Raw genomic sequence first — 21,443 nt, 5'->3', positions numbered from 1 at the left:
TGGGTTAGCAGAGTCTGTAAACTGAAGCGCATGTAACCCGAGGTACCACTGTATTTGATCCCCTATCAACCAGCCAGGTGTCAGGCTACCTAGTATCTTCACTGTATGTAACGAGCTGAGATTTGAAGCACCTGCTATAAGGGAGAGGTCTTGCTTGTAATCCCAGCTCGTTACAGTACCTGTACAAAAGGCACCTGTCAACAGAAGCAATCAATCCAGCAGATTCCAAACTAGCCACCATGACCAAGACCAAAGAGCTGTCCAAGCATGTCAGGGACCAGATTGTAGACCTGCACAAGGCTGGAATGGGCTATAAGACTATTGCCAAGCACCTTGGTGAGAAGGTGACAACAGTTGATGCAATAATTCGCAAATGGAAGAAACACAAAAAACAACTATCAACCTCCCTCGGTCTGGGGCTCCATGCAAGATCGCATCTTGTGGAGTTGCAATGATCAGGAGAACGGTGATGAAGCAGCCCAGAACTACACGGGGGGAACTTGTCAATGATCTCAGGGCAGCTGGGACCATAGTCACCATGAAAACAGTTGGTAACACACTACGCCGTGAAGGACTGAGATCTTGCAGAGCCCGCAAGGTCCCTTTCCTCAAGACAGCACATGTACAGGCCCGTCTGCAATTTGCCAACGCACATCTGAATGACCCAGAGAAGTGGGTGAAAGTGTTGTGGTCAGATGAGACCAAAATCGAGCTCTTTGGCACCAACTCAACTCGCCGTGTTTGGAGGAGGAGGAATGCTGCCTACAACCCCAAGAACACCATCCCCACCGTCAAACATGGAGGGGGACATATTATGCTTTGGGGGTGTTTTTCTGCTAAGGGGACAGGACACCTTCACTGCATTGAAGGGACGATGGACGGCACCATGTATCGTCAAATCTTGGGTGAGCACCTCCTTCCCTCAGCCAGGGCATTGAAAATGGGTCAAGGATGGGTATTCCAGCGTGACAATGACCCAAAACACATGGCCAAGGCAACGAAGAAGTGGCTCAAGAAGAACCACATTAAGGTCCTGGAGTGGCCTAGCCAGTCTCCAGACCTTAATCCCATCAAAAATCGGTGGAGGGAGCTGAAGGTTTGAGTAGCTACACATCAGCCTCAAAACCTTTCTGACTTGGAGAAGATCTGCAAAGAGGAGTGGGACAAAATACCTCCCGAGATGTGTGCAAACCTGGTGGCCACCTACAAGAAATGTCTCCTGGGAACTGTAGCTTAATGGTGCTGTAAACGTAGAGTGAATGTGACCCTGTTTTCATGGTTTTTGTCTTCATCAGGCAACAATCCAGGGCAGGATTTAGGCTTGATGAGGCCCTAAGCTACTGAAGATAATGGGGCCCTTTATATGTCCAGCTGTCCTTTGTCAACAACAAATTGTCACTTTTTTGTGTTGAATATATGCTATATGGTAATTATGGACCTAATAGTTATCTAAAGCCATTTGCACATAACAAATTATGTATTTTATCAAAGTAATTGTTGAACTGAAATACAATTAAGAAAAGTATATCAATAGTGAAATTGGGAGGGGGGGAGAGGGGCCCTAATCTATAGTTTGTTTAGTTTATACATAAATCCGGCACTGCAACAATCCTATCATTTACAAACTTTTAACGGTCCTCCTATAAAGTGGATTAAATGAGTGATAATTATGCGCTAAACCGGCGTAGTGGCTCGCAAGGAATTACACCAGAATGCAAACGTCTCCAAGCGCGTACTAGATGGATCTCCTCCTGTTTGCGGCTTAGGAAAGGCAAACAACAAAGGACGGGTTAACTCCGAACTGCGCGCCACCAAGCGAGTACTTTCCTCTGGCGCCTGCGCATCAGCCGCGCCAGCCGTTGGCAGCTTTCAAAAGTTCGAACTCACCTGCCTGCAAGGACTACACTTCCCGCCAGCCAACGCAAAGGCCTGGCGCATGCGCGGGAGCGCACGTCTCTCGACGCAGGGCAGGCGCCGCCGTTGCGTCAGCGCGCCAACTGGCCCTGCACGCCTCTGCCCCCCTCCCCTCCCTCGCCCCAGAACGTTGCTGTGGTAGCGCCTGGGCGCCATGTTAGGAGGCCGGAGGGGAAGAGGAAGGACTAGAGGAAGCGGCGGCGGCAGCAGCAACAACAGCGGCGGCGGCGGCCACCAGGCCTAGCAAGCGGCTCCCTCCCCTCGGCCGGAGGGCCCGAGCCAGGCCCGTATCATGCTCGCGTCGCCCGCTTCCCAGGGGCAGGAAGAGTGACTGTTCCGGGGAAGAGGTGGCGGCGCTTAACCCACAGCCGGAGAGACGATGCCGTTGTAAGTGGAGGCCGGGTCTGGCGTGAGGGGGGGCGGGTGGAATGAGCCCCGGGAAGCCTGGCAGGGGACTTCGGAGGCAACCTGAGCGAGCGCTTCCGGGACCCACGGCTTCCCCTCCTCGCCGTGTAGGCCCTCCGTTTGAACCCGCCTCGTCGGCCCTCATTTCCCTTGGCGCGCGGGTGCTCTCCCTTCCCACGCTCTATCTCTCTCTGTCTTTCGGCGCCTGAGGGCCTCGTTCCTCTCGCTCCCCCCTTTTTTTTGCCCTGGCGCAGAACTTCGGGGGAGGAGCGGGCGGCCTCGGCGGCGCCTACGACCATCAGCCGTAGCCCCACAACAAGTGGCGGCGGGCATTTCACGCCTCGCCTCACACTCGGCCCTCTTGCCGCTTTCTCAGGCCTTGTGGGGGGGGGGTGAGCGTTTTGTGGGGGGGAGAGAGGACGCATGTGCGGCGTCTCGCGGGCGCCGAGGCCTATCTGGGGAGCTGCGCAGGCCCCGCCGCGCGCCGGAATCAGCCGGATGGTGGCAAAAGTCTGCCAACCAACTGCTGGGAGCGCCATCGCCGCCTCCCTCCCGCCGGTGTTGCGAAATCCCTGCCCACCTTCTTCCCCGCATCCCCGCCACACGTTATTTGAAGGGGGGGCTGGCTGGCGGGAATTGCAACGCGAACGAAAAATCCAGTGCTGCTTAGGAGATCTTGCCTGAAGCACACCTGCAGCTTTTTAAAGTTGCACGCCTCTGTTGAGTAATACCTGGAGAGGGCCAGCTTATTTTGTGGCCTTAGCCCTCCTTTGTTTTGTTTTCTCTCCAACTAGAGGTTTTCTGTTGGCCGCTGAACATCTCGCTATACAGTTCTATGTAAATGTGTTGGCACTCGTTTGGTTGCACCGTGTTCCTTGTGAGGCATTGTCATGCTCGTGAACGCATTTTTAAAAAACAAATTGTATTTGGGGTAACTGGCACTTTGTGCACACCATATATTAAAAACCCATTCAAAGCACAACACACACCCCAGAAGAGAATTCTGGGAACTGTAGTTCTGCTCCCAGTCCCAGAGCTGCAATTCCCAGCATGCTGAACAAATTGCAGTTCCCAGGATGTAGATGGGGGTGTATTTTTTTAAATGCATGGTATATGCACAGCCCAAGTCTACATTTATAATTTTGTGTACAGTTCTTTTCTGATTCACAATGTTTGCTGGGGGTTGAACTGTGTGTTCTAGTTTCATTCTACTGTAGAAACCCCTGGAGAATCTACAAAATAAATGTTTGTTTTCATTGTGTGAACTTTGCCATAGTTGTGTGCTGGGTATGTTAGGTAAATAATCCTTGGCAATTCTTAATAGTGGGTATATGTTTGTGAAATGTATGTAATAGGCTTTTTAATGGTTTTTGGAAACAGTTGTTTCAGATTCCTTTCTGAATGTCTTGCAAAAACTAGTTTAACAAAGTTGTAAGATCCTGAATGAAAAACTAGTTGGTGACTTGAGGTGATGATAATGAGCACATTCCCTCTTTTCTAATATGGATTTGTTTCATGTATTTTTCATTAACATTTACTTTTGAAAAATTTAAGAGACTATCCCCTGCAGCCAGTGTTAGAAACTCAGGTATATAAGCTAGGCGCCAAATGGCTCTTTAAACCAAAATGGAATGTCTAGTTGCCATTGTGGGGGTAAGGTGGCTCTAAAGTCTTATTTTTCAAATGATTGATTGACTGTGATTGATTATGAATTAAACATCTGACAACCTTGAGCTAACTTAAGAACTTTGAGAACTTTTAAGAAGAAAAGTCACTTGATCCAGGGACAGTCCACGTACATATTGGCCTATTTCTACCTCTTTTTCTTAAATGTGGCTGCTCCTGCTCAGGCTGCACAGAAAAAGCATTTTGGTTCCTGGAATTCATTCTGATTGTGCAGATAAAATATTACTGAATTCTATAGGGTGGGGTATTAGTGTGTGAAAACAGTGATCCCCAGGCATGCACCTCCAGGTGGTGGAGGTGTGAGGCGCTATCCTGGTGCCCAGGCATCTTTACTTGGTCACAAGTGGTTGATAGCCAGCTGCAAAATATGCCTGGCTAATTTTGAACATTGCCTGCAGCAGATGAATAACTTACAATGAAATATTGTAAAGTTTTATCTGCCTGTTTGCCAACATCATAATTGTATTTGAGAGGACCACTTTAGAAAAATAAAGAGCTATACATACTTTCAAGGATCAGGCTATATCCAAACCCTTATGAGTTCATTTAAGTGAGAGAAATTGAGGGTTCTTTCCAAAACTTACCAGTTTAATACATGATATAAATGTGGAGACTGGTTTTTAATTTGATATAATATTTGATATAAAACAAATTCATCAAAAGAATAGAATTCAGTAAAGTAAAAGTAACTCCTGGTACTGCAAGGCTACATGGAGCCTTACTCCAGAATAAGCTGATCTACCTGGGCTTTTCAACTTCTGCATTCCCTACAGGACCTTTTTAGTGTTTTTTGAGTTTCCATGAGGACTTCTGCTTACACTATGGAATTTCCCCTCCCTCTCTTCTCCTTCTCCCCCCATCTGCTCTAAAGGACTGGTGTTTGATGGACTTGGATCCAGTACCTGTAATACCCTTCAGCATGTACAAAGTAGGATTTCCCTTTTTTCTAACAGCATCCCTCCCGCAACATACTGCAAACTGCTTATGAAGGTTGATGAATTTGCTAGTATTCAGCAAAATTATTATATATTGCATAAAACAAAAGGGAAGCAGTAGAGGCGATAACAAAAATGTGTTTCCGAGTACATGTATATAAGATACAGTTTAAGAAATATACTCTTAATGTTTTTAAAAAGGTTGCTGAGCATCACATAATACTTCATTGGAATTTTTATTTCTCTTTTTTCCCATTGTTTTTAAGCACTTTATATAATAAAGTGTCTTCCTGTGCCTTGTTTTTGCTGTGAAGGTAGTGTTCCCCAGCAATCAATGTTGAATTTTCTTTGGAGCCAGGTTGAAGGCTCTTTGGGATAGAGCATAGTGGTGCTTTTCAATGTTTTATTTAGATCTTTGAGTGCCATAACAAGGCAACATGGGGTGAAGAAACTTTAAAAACTTTTCCCAGTACTGACAGAATACATAAAAGGGAAATAGGATTGAAAGCTTTCATTATGGTTGTGTCCTTGATTAATAAAATCATAAGGATCAGAAAAGATAAACTAGTGCTGTCTGTTTCTTCTGCACTGGAACTGGAGGAAAGGTTGTTTGGGTTGTAACAGTGATTAGCTCCCTTCTCCCTCAGTAAGTAAGCATTGCACTTTGTGGAAGTGTATTGTGGACTTTTGGGGAAATTTTAGTTTGTTTTGTTTGAATTTTAGAATCAAATGCAACTGATTAAAGGGGTAGTACACTATGTATTTTGAAGGGAGAATCCATAGTTTCTTCATGGTGCTTAGACATCTGATTTGAGTGTCTTTGTATTGTTCGTGGAATTGATCTAACCATATTATAATTAGTTTTGCTGTAGCCTTAGCCTGAGCTCAGCTTATATTGGGATGTGTAATGTATGGTTAGAGAGAAAAACCCTCCCTTTGTGATAGGGTTGGGGGCTTGACAACCATAATTTTTTTGGTTCGCTACAAGTTGTAGGCTTGAGTGGGGGGGAAATGGATCACTGATGAGAGTGGTTTAATTTGTTTTCTACTATAAAACTTGTTGATGATTAAAGTGTGTTTAATTCATATTTAGTATGAAAGTTTGGCCATATGTAGAATAGGGTTTTTCCATTGCCTTGTAACTCCCAAAGAGGTTGAAAGATTTTATTTCTGGAAGCTTTGAAAATATTAGTTGTAATAATGATTGGCTTTGGGGTTTTTAAAATGCATCATTGTTTTCCACCCTTTGCTTCTTTTAGAGACAGGGCTGGATGAAAATCATTTAATCTTCATAATAAAAGCCTCTCCTGAGAATTGGGGCCTCTCAGGAAAGGCTTATTTAGGATGTGTTTGTTTGCTGAAAATGACAGAAATCAGGCTGGGCTCACTCAGTTTACATCTCTCTTCATAGCAGTATCATTTTAGTTCTAAAGATGATGCTTTGAAAACATATGATAGGTCAACTGGCTTATTTTTTGACTTGTCACACAAATACACAAGTCTAGTGAAGGTTATAGTGTTTTTTATTACTGCATTATATAGAAAATAAATTCTTCATTTGTAGCTTGTAATGGAATTTAAGCCATTTTGAATATATTTTGGGGCAGAGCTTCATAAGTACAATTCAAATTGACAATGTATGTGCATGTTGTACAACTAACAATGATGTACAGAAAATTTCCCATACCTTTTTTTTTTGCAGCTTTCTTATTAGCATATGTTAATTAGTAACGAGTGGATGCTAGTTGCAGGATGCAGTATTATACATGTTTGACAGTTTCAAAGTTTTTAGCTTTGTTTACTGACTGCAAGTAAAATAAACTTGCTAAATTAGATCACTTTGGGGGCATCACAAATGCAAACTGGAAATTTCCCCCCAAATCCCCACAGTACTAGTAATTACAGTCATACCTCATACAGTTACAGATAGGTAGCCGTGTTGGTCTGCCATAGTCAAAATAAAAAAATTCCTTCCAGTAGCACCTTAAAGACCAACTAAGTTCTTGGTATGAGCTTTCGTGTGCATGCACACTTCTTCAGATACCTTCAGATTCTTCAGATTCTTCAAGTATTCTTCAGATACTTCTTCTATGAAGAAGTGTGCATGCACACGAAAGCTCATACCAAGAACTAACTTAGTTGATCTTTAAGGTGCTACTGGAAGGAATTTTTTTATTTAGTCATACCTCATGTTACGTTTGCTTCAGGTTATGCGTTTTCAGGTTGCAGACCGTGGGAAACCCGGAAGTACCGGAGCAGTTTACTTCTTGGTTTCGCCGCCTGCGTAGAAGTGCTAAATCACACTTCGTGCATGCGCTGAAGCGCCAAATGGCGCATGCGCAGACATGGCGCTTCAGTTTGCGAACGCTGTGGGTTGTGGATGTGCCTGTCACGGATTACGTCTGCAACCCGAGGTTCCACTGTATATTATAATTATTTTTAAATGGTTGTTTCTCTTCTCCAGTTTAGTACACCGTAGACACATGAAGCTGAGTTTAGTTTAGTTCCTGGCTCCATATCCCTCTAGTTCCTATATTTTTGATCCAAGAGAATTACCGTATTTTTCGCTCTATAACACACAGATTTTTTCTCCTAAAAAGGAAGGGGAAATGTCTGTGCGTGTTATGCAGCGAATGTGTGGTCCCTGGAGCCGAAAAATGAGGCAAAAATCAAACCGCGCTTCAGGGAGAAGGGAGCTCCGTGACAGAGGAAGCTGTTGCTTTCCTGCATTCTGCCTCAGGGTCTTACTGCCCACCCTGCTCTGTTTCGTTACTGTGTTTGCTCAAACGGAACAAAGAGCAGGGAAAGCCCCTCCCCTCCAGGCAAGAAGAGAGGAAAGCAGAGCGTCGTTCTATCCTGTCCCTGCTCCGGAGGGAACAATGTTTGTGAAGGGAAGAGAGATTACAGGTTCGGCTTAAAATTCTGATTTGACTTCCTGCTTTTTGTTTTTGGAGACACACAGCATTCAAATATGCTTTCTTCCATTTAAAAGGATGAAATCCTTAAACAGTGTTTTGCCTGTAAATTCATGCGTTCTGGAAGATTACAGTGTCTGTACCTCTTAAGGGATGGCAAAGCTTAGGTTTCGCTGCTAAATAGTTCTTAATGCAGTTAAAATGCTTTCTTCTGTCATGCTGGTGGGAGGGAGAGAGAGAGAGAGAGAGAGAGAGAGAGAGCGCGCACGCTGGCTGGCTTGTGTGGGTGGGTGGGGGGAAACTTTTGCCTTCCTTTCCTCACGTTATAGCCCTCTCCTGCATTCTTAGCCTTCTGTGTTTTTCCTTCCCTCCCCACTTAAAACGTGGTTACAGAGCATGGATCCACATGGATCCTCAGGATCTTTGCATTGGGTCACACCAAATTCACCATCAGAGCACACAGCATGTCCATGGCTACAGCCTGCCCCCCCAAAATCACACACCCATTGTTGCCTGGGGCTGCAATGGTGCAAAAACGTGGTTACAAAGCATGGATCCACATGGATCCTCAGGATCTTTGCATTGGGTCAGCCAAAATTCACCATCAGAGCACATAGCATGTCCATGGCTACAGCCTGTCCCCCCCCCCAAAAAAAAAATCACGCACCCACTGTTGCCTGGGGCTGCAATGGTGCAAAAACGTGGTTACAGAGCATGGATCCACATGGATCCTCAGGATCTTTGCATTGGGTCAGCCAAAATTCACCATCAGAGCACATAGCATGTCCATGGCTACAGCCTGTCCCCCCCCCCAAAAAAAAATCACGCACCCACTGTTGCCTGGGGCTGCAATGGTGCAAAAACGTGGTTAAAAAGTATGGGTCCACATGGATCCTCAGGATCTTTGCATTGGGTCAGCCAAAATTCACCATCAGAGCACATAGCATGTCCATGGCTACAGCCTGTCCCCCCCAAAAAAAATCACGCACCCACTGTTGCCTGGGGCTGCAGTGGTGCAAAAACGTGGTTACAAAGCATGGATCCACAGGGATTCTCAGGATTTTTGCATTGGGTCACCCCAAATTCACCATCAGATCACATGTCTGTGGCCACAGCATGAAGCACAAAAATGATACGTCCACTGTTTCATTCAGAATATTTTTTCCCTTGTTTTCCTCCTCTAAAAACGATGTGCGTGTTATGGTCAGGTGCGTGTTATAGAGCGAAAAATACGGTATTATATGCAGTAGCCCATAATTTACCGTATTTTTCGCCCCATAAGACGCACCTTTTCCCCTCCAAAAATGAAGGGGAAATCGGGGTGCGTCTTATGGGGCGAATGCCTGCAAGCCTCGCGCGCCCGGCAGGAGGTCCGACCGGGTGCGCGAGGCTTGGGGTGGCAGCCTGTCGCCCGAAGCACGGGGAGCCCTCTGGAGGGCTCCCCCTGCTTCGGGTGAGTGTCTGCAAGCCTCGCGCACCCGGCAGGAGGTCCCGCTGGGTGCGCGAGGCTTGGGGCGGCAGCGGACTGCTTGCCGGCATGCAGAAGCTTGGGGCGTGCTGAGCTCAGCCCGCCCCAAGCTTCTCGGTGCGCGCAAGCAGTCCGCTGCCGCCCCCAAGCCTCCCGCACCCGGCACGATCATTAACTTGTGGTAGAGACTATAGAGAAAAAAGATATGGTAAATGCAGAACTATATTGAGTTGCAATGCAGAAAAAGGATTTGATTCCAAAAAAAACTTTTACATTGAAATAATGGATCTAAGGCTGCAATCCTGAACACAGTTACTGGTGAGCAAATCTCATTGAAGTCAGTAGGATGTACCGTATTTTTCGTCCCATAGGACGCTCCGTCCCATAGGATGCACCTAGTTTTTTGGGGGGAAAATAAAGGAAATTTTTTCCCCTTTATTTCCCCCCCAAAAGCAGGTCGGGGAAACCGAACCAGGTCGGGGAACAGCGGGGTGGCGGCGCTGCGCCTCCCTGCTGTCCCCCGAGCTTGTGGGGCTGGCCCATGTCTGCCCGGCGCGAGGGGCGCTCTGCATCAGGGTTCCCTGCCCGCCGGGCGGCAGGCTGCTATCCGCAGCGTGGGGAGCCCTGCGGGGAACTCCTGCAAGGCTCCCCACGCTGCGGATGTCTGCCGGGCGCGGGGGGCGCTCTGCTTCAGGGCGCCCCTCGCGCTGGGCAGCAGGCTGCTATCCGCAGCGTGGGGAGCCTTGCGGGGAACTCCTGCAGGGCTCCCCACGCTGCGGGTGTCTGCCCGGCGCGAGGGGCGCTCTGCTTCAGGGCGCCCCTCGCGCTGGGCGGCAGGCTGCTACCTGCAGCGTGGGGAGCCCTGCGGGGAACTCCTGCAAGGTTCCCCACGCTGCGGATGTCTGCCCGGCGCGAGGGGCGCTCTGTTTCAGGGCGCCCTGCCCGCTGGGCGGCAGGCTGCTATCCGCAGCGTGGGGAGCCCTGCGGGGAACTCCTGTAGGGCTCCTCACGCTGCGGATGTCTTCCTGAAGCCTGGAGAGCGAGGGGGGTCGGTGCGCACCGACCCCTCTCGCTCTCCAAGCTTCAGCAAAAGCTTGCATTCGCCCCATAGGACGCACCCAGATTTCCCCTTCATTTTTGGAGGGGAAAAAGTGTGTCTTATAGGGCGAAAAATACGGTACTTCTAGGTTAAACTGGCTGTGGATTGTTATGTATTCAGTAGAGGTCTTTGAGCATTAAAATGGTTAGCCAGTATTAGTGATCCCTGATGGTTTGGCATTTACCATGGCTAATCTGGATAACTGACATTCAAAAAAAATGTAATCATAATGAAAGTACTAAATGTCCAATATTTACTAAAGAGGTCACCATCTGAAATGAATCACCAGGACTAAGTTTCAGTGGGTTTACTCTGAGTAAAAATTAGTCAACTGTGTGTTGGTATGTTTGGTTTGATCACATAGCTAATACTCCTCATTATGGCCTGATGTCCAGATTGTTTTTATTTTTAATGGCCTATCAACTGCGGAATACATTGGTTTGCTGTGATACTTTTCTTGTGTTAACACTACACTGATAATGATGACTGAAGAAGGGTCATAGCCTTGCATGCAGGAGGTCCCAGGTTCAATCACCAGCACTTCCAGAAAGAGCTTAGAGCCCTCAGTTTGAAAACCTGGGAGCTGGTAGGGGTCATTGTAGACAGTACTGAGCTAGATAGACCAATGATCTGTCTCTGTATAAGGCAGCTTCCAGTATTCATATGGAGCATCAATGTTGGTAATTCAGGATATGGTAGCGAAGAACTTTAGATAATGCTTTCCAGAGGTGAGGCCATATTAGTCCCTTGAAGCAAAAACAAGTACAGGCAACTCCCCATTTATGCACAGCCTGTTTGTGTGTGACCGCACATACACACATGGTGCCTGGAACTCGAAAGTGGAACGTAGAAATGGAGAGCACCCTGGAGAGGAGTCCTGGCTTGTGAGGTGATCCTCCTCAGAACCTGAAGAGAACCTCTGTGTGAGCCAGAGCATTGTTGAGGCTGCTCAGCTGACGCACAAGGAAGCAGCAACTGCTCCTCTACCCCACACATCAGCTATTAGGCAGGGAGGCTGAGCAGCCTCAGCAAGCCCCACTGCCACTTGGGCTCTGGGGTAGGTCTCTTTGCAGGCCACTAGGACTCTCCAGGGTCCTCCCAATATATGTGATTTCACTTAGACTCTGGCTGCTTGGCAAGAGTGCTGCAGAGATGTTGATTTGAGCTGGATGTATCTAGATAAGTAAATAGTCCCTACTTTAGCACTAACACCTTTATAAATGATATAAATATAGAAACAATGAAAATCTCAGCTATTCTAGAATAGAAATAAAATGAGCTTGCGTTGCCTACGCTGGGATCCAGTGTTGTTAGAAATAGTGATGGGAAATCTCTGTTAAGAAGAGAGGAAAGGAGAAGAAAGCAAGGAGTGATTATTCCTGAAGCCTGTTTCAGCTGAGCCCATTATTACAGTTGCACTGACTATTATCTACAGTGGACGCTTGGATTGCTAACGTGATCCGTGCGCGTCTGCTCACACGTGGGTTGCGATTCGGCACTTTTGCGAATGCACAACTGCCAAAACCCGGAAGTAACCCGTTCCAGTACTTCTGGGTTTCGGCGCTCCGTAACCCGAAAAAACGCAACCTGAAGCATCTGTAACCTGAGGTATGACTGTATATGGTTTTCTTCAGAAAGTTTGCAGATGGGGGTTTATCCTAGTAACCTTAAGTGATGTGTGCTAACTTTCTCTTCAAGTGTTTTTCTTTCAGTTGAATTATTGAAAATATTGTCTGCTAGGGATCATTGAGAAAGGGATGGAAATTACAACACATATGTATGCCTTTATACAAAATTATAGTGTAAGCATGTTTGGAATACTGTGTACAGTTCCGGTTGCCACATTTCAAGAAGGTGTTGAAAGGGGCAGACAAAGTTATCAGCAGAGTGGAGCAACTAACCTATGGGACTTAATACTTTTGAGAAAGTGGGAATATGATTGAGATTTATAGAATTATGTATGGAATGGAGAAAGTGGGTAGAGTATTCATTACAATTCGTTACATGTTGCCTTTTAAGATACAGATCCTTCTAAGGTGACTTGTAAGTTACATTAAAGTACCTTTTTAGAAATCACAGAAAGCAATATCTGCATTTAAAAAGTTGTCGGAATCTTTCTCACAGGGCAGGTAGACTAGCTGTATATGTGTAAAGGTGAGAGGGCGGTTCATAGCTAAGCTACCTTGAGCTCAGTCGTCTTTGCCTCTCCACTGGTATCTATCACAGGGCAGTTGAAGTGCATGGTCCTGTGAGTAGTGGAGCAAAAGTCCCATCTTGTGTCATGCCTTAAGATAGTCTTCAGCTGCCTTCCTCTTTTACCTACAATATTTCCCACAGAGCAGTTGATACTAGAATTTTCTTCCTCAGTAAACGCTGGTTCATCCAATGACTGACTGGTGAGAGAAGTGGGACATACAAAAGTACCGTATTTTTTCTTGTATAACATGTCCCCATGTATAACCCTATTTTTTTTTCTTTTGGACTACAAAAAAAGGGGGGATTGTCCAAAGTTGTAGAGCTTGGGGGGGTCACCGCCATAAATCACTCTACAACCTGCCCGCCACTGCAAATAGTACACATCACTGACGACTCCTTCTCACTGCCCTTAAACCCTTTCATTTTATGTATCTTCACAGTTAGATATTCTAAGATTATAATATTTTTTTCATTTTTTTCCTCCATTGGTTCACCCCTAGCTCTTCTGCATTTTTCCAGTTACCCACTATTACCCATTTACATTCCTCTTTTGTTTCTAACTCGGTGCTTCTCAGGCTAATAAGAACCATTAATTTAAATATTTCCACCTTCCTACCCACAATTCCCGATATTTCTATACCAATCTTTCCAGAATTCATTAACTAGTGGACAGTTCTACCACATATGACTGTACGTTCACATCACTCCACATTTCCTCCAACAATTCTTACTTCCAGATTTTGTAATATGATATAACCTTACAGGTGTGTAATACCATTTTTGTACCAACTTCAACCCTTGTTCCTGGATTATCCTAGAGGTTGCAACAAAGGGTGGTTGCCGAAAGATTCTTTCCCAATCTTCATCTAAAATCTGTTCCTGAATATCTAGTTTCCAATATTATTTCAAACTTTCCTTTCTCTTTGTCTAATAACACGTTATAAAATTTTGAAACTATTCTAGCCCTATCTGTCCTATATCCTTTCACTAATTCTTCAAAGGGTGTAATAATTCCTTTTCCGCATTTTTTAACATCTTCCTTTAGCAGAGAGGAAATTTGTCTTTTCCGTAACCAATGAATCTTATTCCAAGTACCACAATCCTGTTCCATCGTACCTTCTTTTCCTTCTTTTCCTCCATCTCCTCAGTTGTGATCTCCTTTAATTTATCCCCTACCTCCTTTGGGATAAGCTCCCTTAACAGGGCCATTTTATCATAATACCACATTTTGGTAAGGGGAGAGAGGCCAGGAAAAAGCTCCCTTCTCCGCTTCTCCCATACCCAGATGGACCCCGTAAATGTTAATATTTTATCTACTTCCCTTTTCCTTTTCCTCCTATCGAATATTCTTATTTTCCCTCCTACTACTTCCAAATTCTCCCGCTCATCCCGCCATGAGAGTTAACTACTACCTCCAGGTTCAGAGGAAGCATGCCTCCTAATACCAGTTTTTGGGGAGCAGTGCAGGAGAGGATTACTGCCCTTGTGTTCTGTTTGTAGACAAGGCATATGGGTGATCTCTGGGGAACCAGGATTCAGGACTAGATAGGCTGAGTACCAGTTGCTGGAAACTAAGATGGGGAAAGTGTTCTTGTATTCAGTTCCTGCTTGCAGGTTTCCCACAGGCATCAGGTTGGCCACTGTGAGAACAGGATGCTGGACTACATGGGCCATTGGCCTGATCCATCTTGGTACTCTGATGTTCTAAGGCTTCATGTTTTTCTAAACTGTTTGCAGTTACAGTGTGATCACAACTTACACAGGGGTTATGTTCTGGGGCTGACGTGTATACACAAAAATGGGTGTACTCAAACTGCCTCCTTGAAACCATCTCTGTGTGAACACAGAAAGGGCCTTGTCCCCCAAGTGGAAATGACACAGAAAGTGCTTTTAAGCTCTCTGTCTTGTTTGCATTTAACTTACAGAATTTCAACCAGATGACCTTCAATTACATATGGTTGAAATTGCATGAGTGAAATGCATACAACATGCAGTGGTACTGTATGCCTGAGTCTGCAGTCACTGTACAAAGTTGTTGTTGTCATTTAGTCGTGTCCGACTCTTCGTGACCCCATGGACCAGAGCACGCCAGGCACTTCTGTCTTCCACTGCCTCCCGCAGTTTGGTCAAACTCATGCTAGTAGCTTCGAAGACACTATCCAACCATCTCGTCCTCTGTCGTCCCCTTCTCCTTGTGCCCTCCATCTTTCCCAACATCAGGGTCTTTTCCAGGGAGTCTTCTCTTCTCATGAGGTGGCCCAAGTATTGGAGCCTCAGCTGCACGATCTGTCCTTCCAGTGAGCACTCAGGGCTGATTTCCTTCAGAATGGATAGGTTTGATCTTCTTGCAGTCCATGGGACTCTCAAGAGTCTCATCCAGCACCATAATTCAAAAGCATCAATTCTTCGGCGGTCAGCCTTCTTTATGGTCCAGCTCTCACTTCCATACATCACTGCTGGGAAAACCATAGCTTTTACTATACGGACCTTTGTTGGCAAGGTGATGTCTCTACTTTTTAAGATGCCTAGGTTTGTCATTGCTTTCCTCCCAAGAAGCAGGCGTCTCTTAATTTCGTGGCTGCTGTCACCATCTGCAGTGATCATGGAGCCCAAGAAAGTAAAATCTCTCACTGCCTCCATTTCTTCCCCTTCTATTTGCCAGGAGGTGATGGGACCAGTGGCCATGATCCTAGTTTTTTTGATGTTGAGCTTCAGACCATATTTTGCTCTCTCCTCTTTCACCCTCAATAAAAGGTTCTTTAATTCCTCCTCGCTTTCTGCCATCAAGGTTGTGTCATCTGCATATCTGAGGTTGTTGATATTTCTTCCAGCAATCTTAATTCCGGCTAGGGATTCATCCAGCCCAGCCTTTCGCATGATGAATTCTGCATATAAATTAAATAAGCAAGGAGACAAAATACAGCCTTGTCGTAAATCCAATTTTGAACCAATCAGTTGTTCCATATCCAGTTCTAACTGTAGCTTCTTGTCCCACATAGAGATTTCTCAGGAGACAGATGAGGTGATCAGGCACTCCCATTTCTTTAAGAACTTGCCATAGTTTGCTGTGGTCGACACAGTCAAAGGCTTTTGCATAATCAATGAAGCAGAAGTAGATGTCTTTCTGGAACTCTCTAGCTTTCTCCATAATCCAGCACATGTTTGCAATCTGGTCTCTGGTTCCTCTGCCTCTTCTAAATCCAGCTTGCACTTCTAGGAGTTCTTGGTCCACATACTGCTTGAGCAGTAGAATTTTGTAGAATTTTAAGCATAACCTTGCTAGTGTGTGAAATGAGTGCAATTGTGCGGTAGTTGGAGCATTCTTTGGCACTGCCCTTCTTTGGGATTGGGATGTAGACTGATCTTCTCCAATCCTCTGGCCACTGCTGAGTTTTCCAAACTTGCTGGCATATTGAGTGTAGCACCTTAACAGCATCATCTTTTAAAATTTTAAATAGTTCAGCTGGAATACCATCACTTCCACTGGCCTTGTTATTTGCAGTGCTTTCTAAGGCCCATTTGACTTCACTCTCCAGGATGTCTGGCTCAAGGTCAGCAACCACACTACCTGGGGTGTACGAGACATCCATATCTTTCTGGTATAATTCCTCTGTGTATTCTTGCCATCTCTTATTGATGGTCTTCTGCTTCTGTTAGGTCCTTACCACTTTTGTCCTTTATTATGGTAATCTTTGAACGAAATGTCCCTTTCATATCTCCAATTTTCTTGAACAGATCTTTGGTTCTTCCCATTCTGTTGTTTTCCTCTATTTCTTTGCATTTCTCGTTAAAGAAGATCTTCTTGTCTTTCCTTGCTATTTTTTGGAAATCTGCATTCAATTTCCTGTATCTTTCTCTATCTCCCTCGCATTTTGCTTGCCTTCTCTCCCCCGCTATTTGTAAGGCCTCATTGGACAGCCACTTTTTCCTTTTCATTGGGATGGTTTTAGTTGCTGCCTCCTGTATAATGTTGCGAGCCTCCATCCATAGTTCTTCAGGCACTCTGTCCAGCAAATCTAAATCCTTAAACCTGTTTCTCACTTCCACTGTGTATTCATAAGGGATTTGATTTAGATTGTATCTTACCGGCCCAGTGGTTTTTCCTACTTTCTTCAGTTTAAGCTTGAATTTTGCTATAAGAAGCTGATGATCTGAGCCACAGTCAGCTCCAGGTCTTGTTTTTGCTGACTGTATAGAGCTTCTCCATCTTTGGCTGCAGAGAATATAATCAATCTGATTTCGATGCTGCCCATCTGGTGATGTCCACATGTAGAGTCGTCTCTTGTGTTGTTGGAAAAGCGTGTTTGTGATGACCAGCTTGTTCTCTTGACAGAACTCTATTAGCCTTTGCCCTGCTTCGTTTTGATCTCCAAGGCCAAACTTGCCAGTTGTTCCTTTTATCTCTTGATTCCCTACTTTAGCATTCCAATCCCCTATAATGAGCAGAACATCCTTCTTTGGTGTCACTTCTATAAGGTCTTGTAAGTCTTCATAGAATTGGTCGATTTCAGTTTCTTCAGCACCAGTAGTTGGTGCATAAACTTGGATTACTGTGATGTTAAAAGGTCTGCCTTGGATTCGTATCGAGATCATTCTATCATTTTTGAGACTGCATCCCAGTACAGCTTTCGCCACTCTTTTGTTGACTATGAGGGCCACTCCATTTCTTTTGCGGGTTTCTTGCCCACAGTAGTAGATATGATGGTCATCCGAACTGAATTCACCCATTCCCGTCCATTTTAGTTCACTGATGCCCAGGATGTCAATATTTATTCTTGCCATCTCATTTTTGACCACATCCAACTTACCCAGGTTCATGGTTCTTACATTCCAGGTTCCTATGCAATATTTTTCTTTACAGCATTGGACTTTCCTTTCGCTTCCAGGCATATCCGCAACTGAGCGTCCTTTCGGCTTTAGCCCAGCCGCTTCATCAGCTCTGGATCTACTTGTACTTGTCCTCCGCTCTTCCCCAGTAGCATGTTGGACGCCTTCCGACCTGAGGGGCTCATCTTCCAGCATCATAACTTTTATATGCCTGTTGTCTTTGTCCATGGAGTTTTCTTGGCAGGGGTACTGGAGTGGCTTGCCGGTTCCTCCTCCAGGTGGATCACGTTTGGTCAAACTCTCCACTATGACCTGTTCATCTTGGGTGCCCTGCTCGGCATAGTTCATAGCTTCTCTGAGTTCTTCAAGCCCCTTCGCCACGGCAAGGCAGTGATCCATGAAGGGGCTGTACAAAGTAGGTCAGTTTAATTCCATATAGTCATCAAAGAGCTCAATATAAAGGACCGCACTCTTGTACTGTGTTCACTAATCTGGAAGGTTTGCTTATTTACCATATTTTAACTACCCTGATTATGAACAAAGCAGAGTTGTTGAATATTGTTAAGAGGTTGTTAAACCAATTTAAGTAACTATGTTTTTATTGTATAGAAACAGCCGAACATGTGCCCAAGTAAACAGTTTGATTTTTTTGTATTTTTTACTGCAGTGAATGGATTTGTTGATGTTGCATCTCTCTTAATTTTGTCTTACTTACCTTTATTAGTCCAGTTACAACCCAGGGATCACAACAGACACAGCAACCACAGAAGCATTATGGCATTACCTCACCTATCAGTTTAGCTGCCCCCAAGGAGATTGACTGTGTTCTTACTCAGAAATTAATTGAAACCCTAAAACCCTTTGGTGTCTTCGAAGAGGAGGAGGAACTGCAACGCAGGTAAATAAGACATTTATTGATATATAATATACTGTGGAGAGGTGACAATCCATACTGGGGTTATGGAATCACAAAACATTGAAAATAGATCTTAAAATTATTTCAGGTCCCAGTAATAGAAATGCTATACAATTTTGAACAATAGCTCGATATTCCATTAAAGTGTGTCTTTTAATTTGTGCATGAATCAAAGTTTCTGGAATGTCTAGTGTTCATTGATGGGTTATTGTTGCAGCATAGTTGTTTCTGCACAGCCAACTCCCATGTCATGCTGATAACATCCAGGAATTGCATAGCACAGGTGAATGACATGATTACCTTCTGTGTCAGCAATGTGTCAATAACACAATAATCTATTCTAAGATATATGCAGTGTGAAGTGGGAATTGCATTAATTTTTGTAAACCACTCCTGAAATGTTTTAGTTTTACTTATTGCTTGGAACCTCCCTTTCCTTCCTGTGGAAATCCCTAAGGCACGAACAAAACGGAGGGGGGATTTGTACTCACAAATATTTGTGTGAGAAGGTATCATAGAAATAGTAGTACATAATATTTTCAACAAGTGGGACTGCAACAGAATGATGCAGCATATCGTCCCTCCTGAAAGCAGTGCTCCTGTTCTGAGTTCCAGTCAACCATTACCCCTAAGCCAAGGACATTCCACCTTTCTTCTCCACATGCCCCCCCTCTCTCCCTCCCATTTACTGTTCCATGTTTAATTTCCCTCAGACACTCTACATTCTGTGATGACAGCATGTTTAGTCCTCATTGGGTTGTTGAAAAAGGGTGGCCCTGTCATTTCCCCCCATATATATTGTACTTCCGAAAGTCTCAAATACTCAAGTGTGCTTTTATTTCCCTCTTGTTTCTCAGTGTCACATTTTAGTTACAATTCTAACAGCGTTAACAATTCTACAATTCTAACCACCTGAGTTTACTAGTAAAAGAAATAATAGACAACTATTGACTTGGGAATGGGAAAGAATAGAGCATTAAAAAATGATGCAGTTGCGTGAAATTTTATAAATGAAACCTTAACTGTATCCAGTAATTTTGGTTTGGGGGTTCTTGTATGCTCTTCTCACTCAGCAGCATTTACAAAATTGGGGAAATGCTGAGTATCAAAATTCCAGACAGGTGTTTTATCTTTATAGTAAAGATAAAATACTGCAAGACTTTGAGCTGTATATGGTTCTGAATTTTGCTGCTTAATGTTTGAAGGAAGGCATTATTTTGTGAACAGACCATATCAGGTATGTCCCGTCTGCATCGTCGTCCCCCGCCTGCCCACTCTGCCAGAATATGGTGGGGGAGACAAGGAAGCCTTAGTAATTTGGAACCCTTGTCTTCCAAATACTATTTGGCCAGTATTGTAGCTTACTCTAACCACTAAGCTTGTGTAGGCAAGGCCTTTAGCTTCTTGGATTAGTGCATGGAACCCAGCTATAAAAGTAGGTGCCAAATATTCCACGGATGAAAATACTTTCCTCCAAATATCTATTAAATTATAATTTGAAATAGTGGTTTAATTGATTCCAGTAGTAGATAGGTAGCCGTGTTGGTCTGCCATAGTCAAAATAAAAAAATTCCTTCCAGTAGCACCTTAAAGACCAACTAAGTTAGTTCTTGGTATGAGCTTTCGTGTGCATGCACACTTCTTCAGATACACTGAAACAGAAGTTGCCAGATCCTTCTATATAGTGAGAAGGTGGGGAGGGGTGTTACTCAGAAGGGTGGTGGGAATGGGAGATAGGCAGATAGCTGAGAGAGCCTCTTGACGACTCTTAACGACTGTAATAGGTCTTACAGGAAAAGGCAAGGGGTGGGAAGGTGAGAGCTCTGGGAGGAAGACCTTTCATTGCCTACAGACAGCCACCCAATCTTAAACAACTCCTAACCCACAATAATACTACAACCAGACCTAACACAGACACTGGCACCAGAGCCTGCAATAAACCCAGATGCCAACTTTGCTGCCACATACACCCGGACAACACCATTACTGGCCCCAACAACATCACACATACCATCTCGGGACTATTTAATTGCTCATCGTCTAACATTGTGTATGCCATCAAATGCCAACAGTGTCCTTCAGCTCTCTATATTGGACAAACAGGCCAAACCTTACGCCAAAGAATAAACGGACATAAATCTGACATCAAGAATCACAGAACAGAGAAACCAGTAGGAGAACACTTCAATCTCCCAGGACATTCTATACAAGATCTCAAAGTAGCTGTTTTACTACAAAGGAATTTCAGAAATAGACTGGAAAGAGAAGCTGCTGAATTACAACTCATTACCAAACTTAAAACCATGAAAAGACCTGGGCTGAACAAAGACATTGGATTCTTATCTCACTATACATAACTAAACCATTTCTCACCTTCCCACCCCTTGCCTTTTCCTGTAAGACCTATTACAGTCGTTAAGAGTCGTCAAGAGGCTCTCTCAGCTATCTGCCTATCTCCCATTCCCACCACCCTTCTGAGTAACACCCCTCCCCACCTTCTCACTATATAGAAGGATCTGGCAACTTCTGTTTCAGTGTATCTGAAGAAGTGTGCATGCACACGAAAGCTCATACCAAGAACTAACTTAGTTGGTCTTTAAGGTGCTACTGGAAGGAATTTTTTTATTTTGGTTTAATTGATAAAGTTTTGAAAGACCTGGTTCAAATACTAGCTCAACTATGACACACTTTTGTTGACCTTGGGCCACTTATCTCAGCTAATCTGCTTTGCAAGTGCAGTGCCCAAAGGCCCCTGTTATTGTGTCTTTAACTCAGTTTGTTCTGCATCTGTTAGTTGCTGGTGGTTATCTCCATTTCTTGGAAAGCTTCACTGGTGGGTTTCTGCAGCTCAAGCTGCTGTGAAAGGCACAAGAGCAGGTTAGGCCATTTTTTTCTGGTTGCCATCCTTGTTGGGCAGCTGCTGTGAGGAATATATGTGATCATGTATGCCTCACCCTATTCCTTTGAGAAATGGTGGGGTATAAATTAAATAAAATCAATAATTTCTGGACTAGCTTTGACAAATTACTTGAAACATTCTCCAGCTCCTCTGCTACACTCTTAGTTCTCTTTTCTGTGATAG

General features: G+C 44.6%; 1 protein-coding gene and 1 long non-coding RNA gene across 5 annotated transcripts in view; both read left to right on the top strand.

The window, feature by feature from the left end:
• Positions 1–2,015: 2,015 nt before the first annotated feature.
• Positions 2,016–21,443, top strand: part of PAPOLA (poly(A) polymerase alpha) — a 53,042-nt gene continuing 33,614 nt past the window's right edge. For 2 of the 4 annotated variants that reach the window (XR_014007733.1, XM_081192294.1), the window contains exons 1-2: positions 2,019–2,301; positions 18,170–18,343. Coding sequence is in view for 3 of the 4 variants with exons in the window: in XM_081192294.1 (XP_081048420.1) it covers positions 2,294–2,301; positions 18,170–18,343 (182 nt within the window). In the remaining variant the exon portion in view is untranslated. Of the gene's footprint in view, positions 2,302–18,169; positions 18,344–21,443 lie in introns of all 4 variants that reach the window. The other 2 variants (XM_081192296.1, XM_081192295.1) reach the window with 2 other exon arrangements.
• Positions 2,320–5,944, top strand: LOC308587662. The gene is made up of 2 exons (XR_014008510.1): positions 2,320–4,621; positions 5,089–5,944. It is a non-coding gene; the product is annotated as an uncharacterized lncRNA (long non-coding RNA).

Source organism: Podarcis bocagei (assembly GCF_964188305.1).
Source record: "Podarcis bocagei genome assembly, chromosome: 1".
Lineage (NCBI taxonomy): Eukaryota > Metazoa > Chordata > Lepidosauria > Squamata > Lacertidae > Podarcis > Podarcis bocagei.
This window is presented reverse-complemented; position numbering and strand designations above follow the sequence as displayed.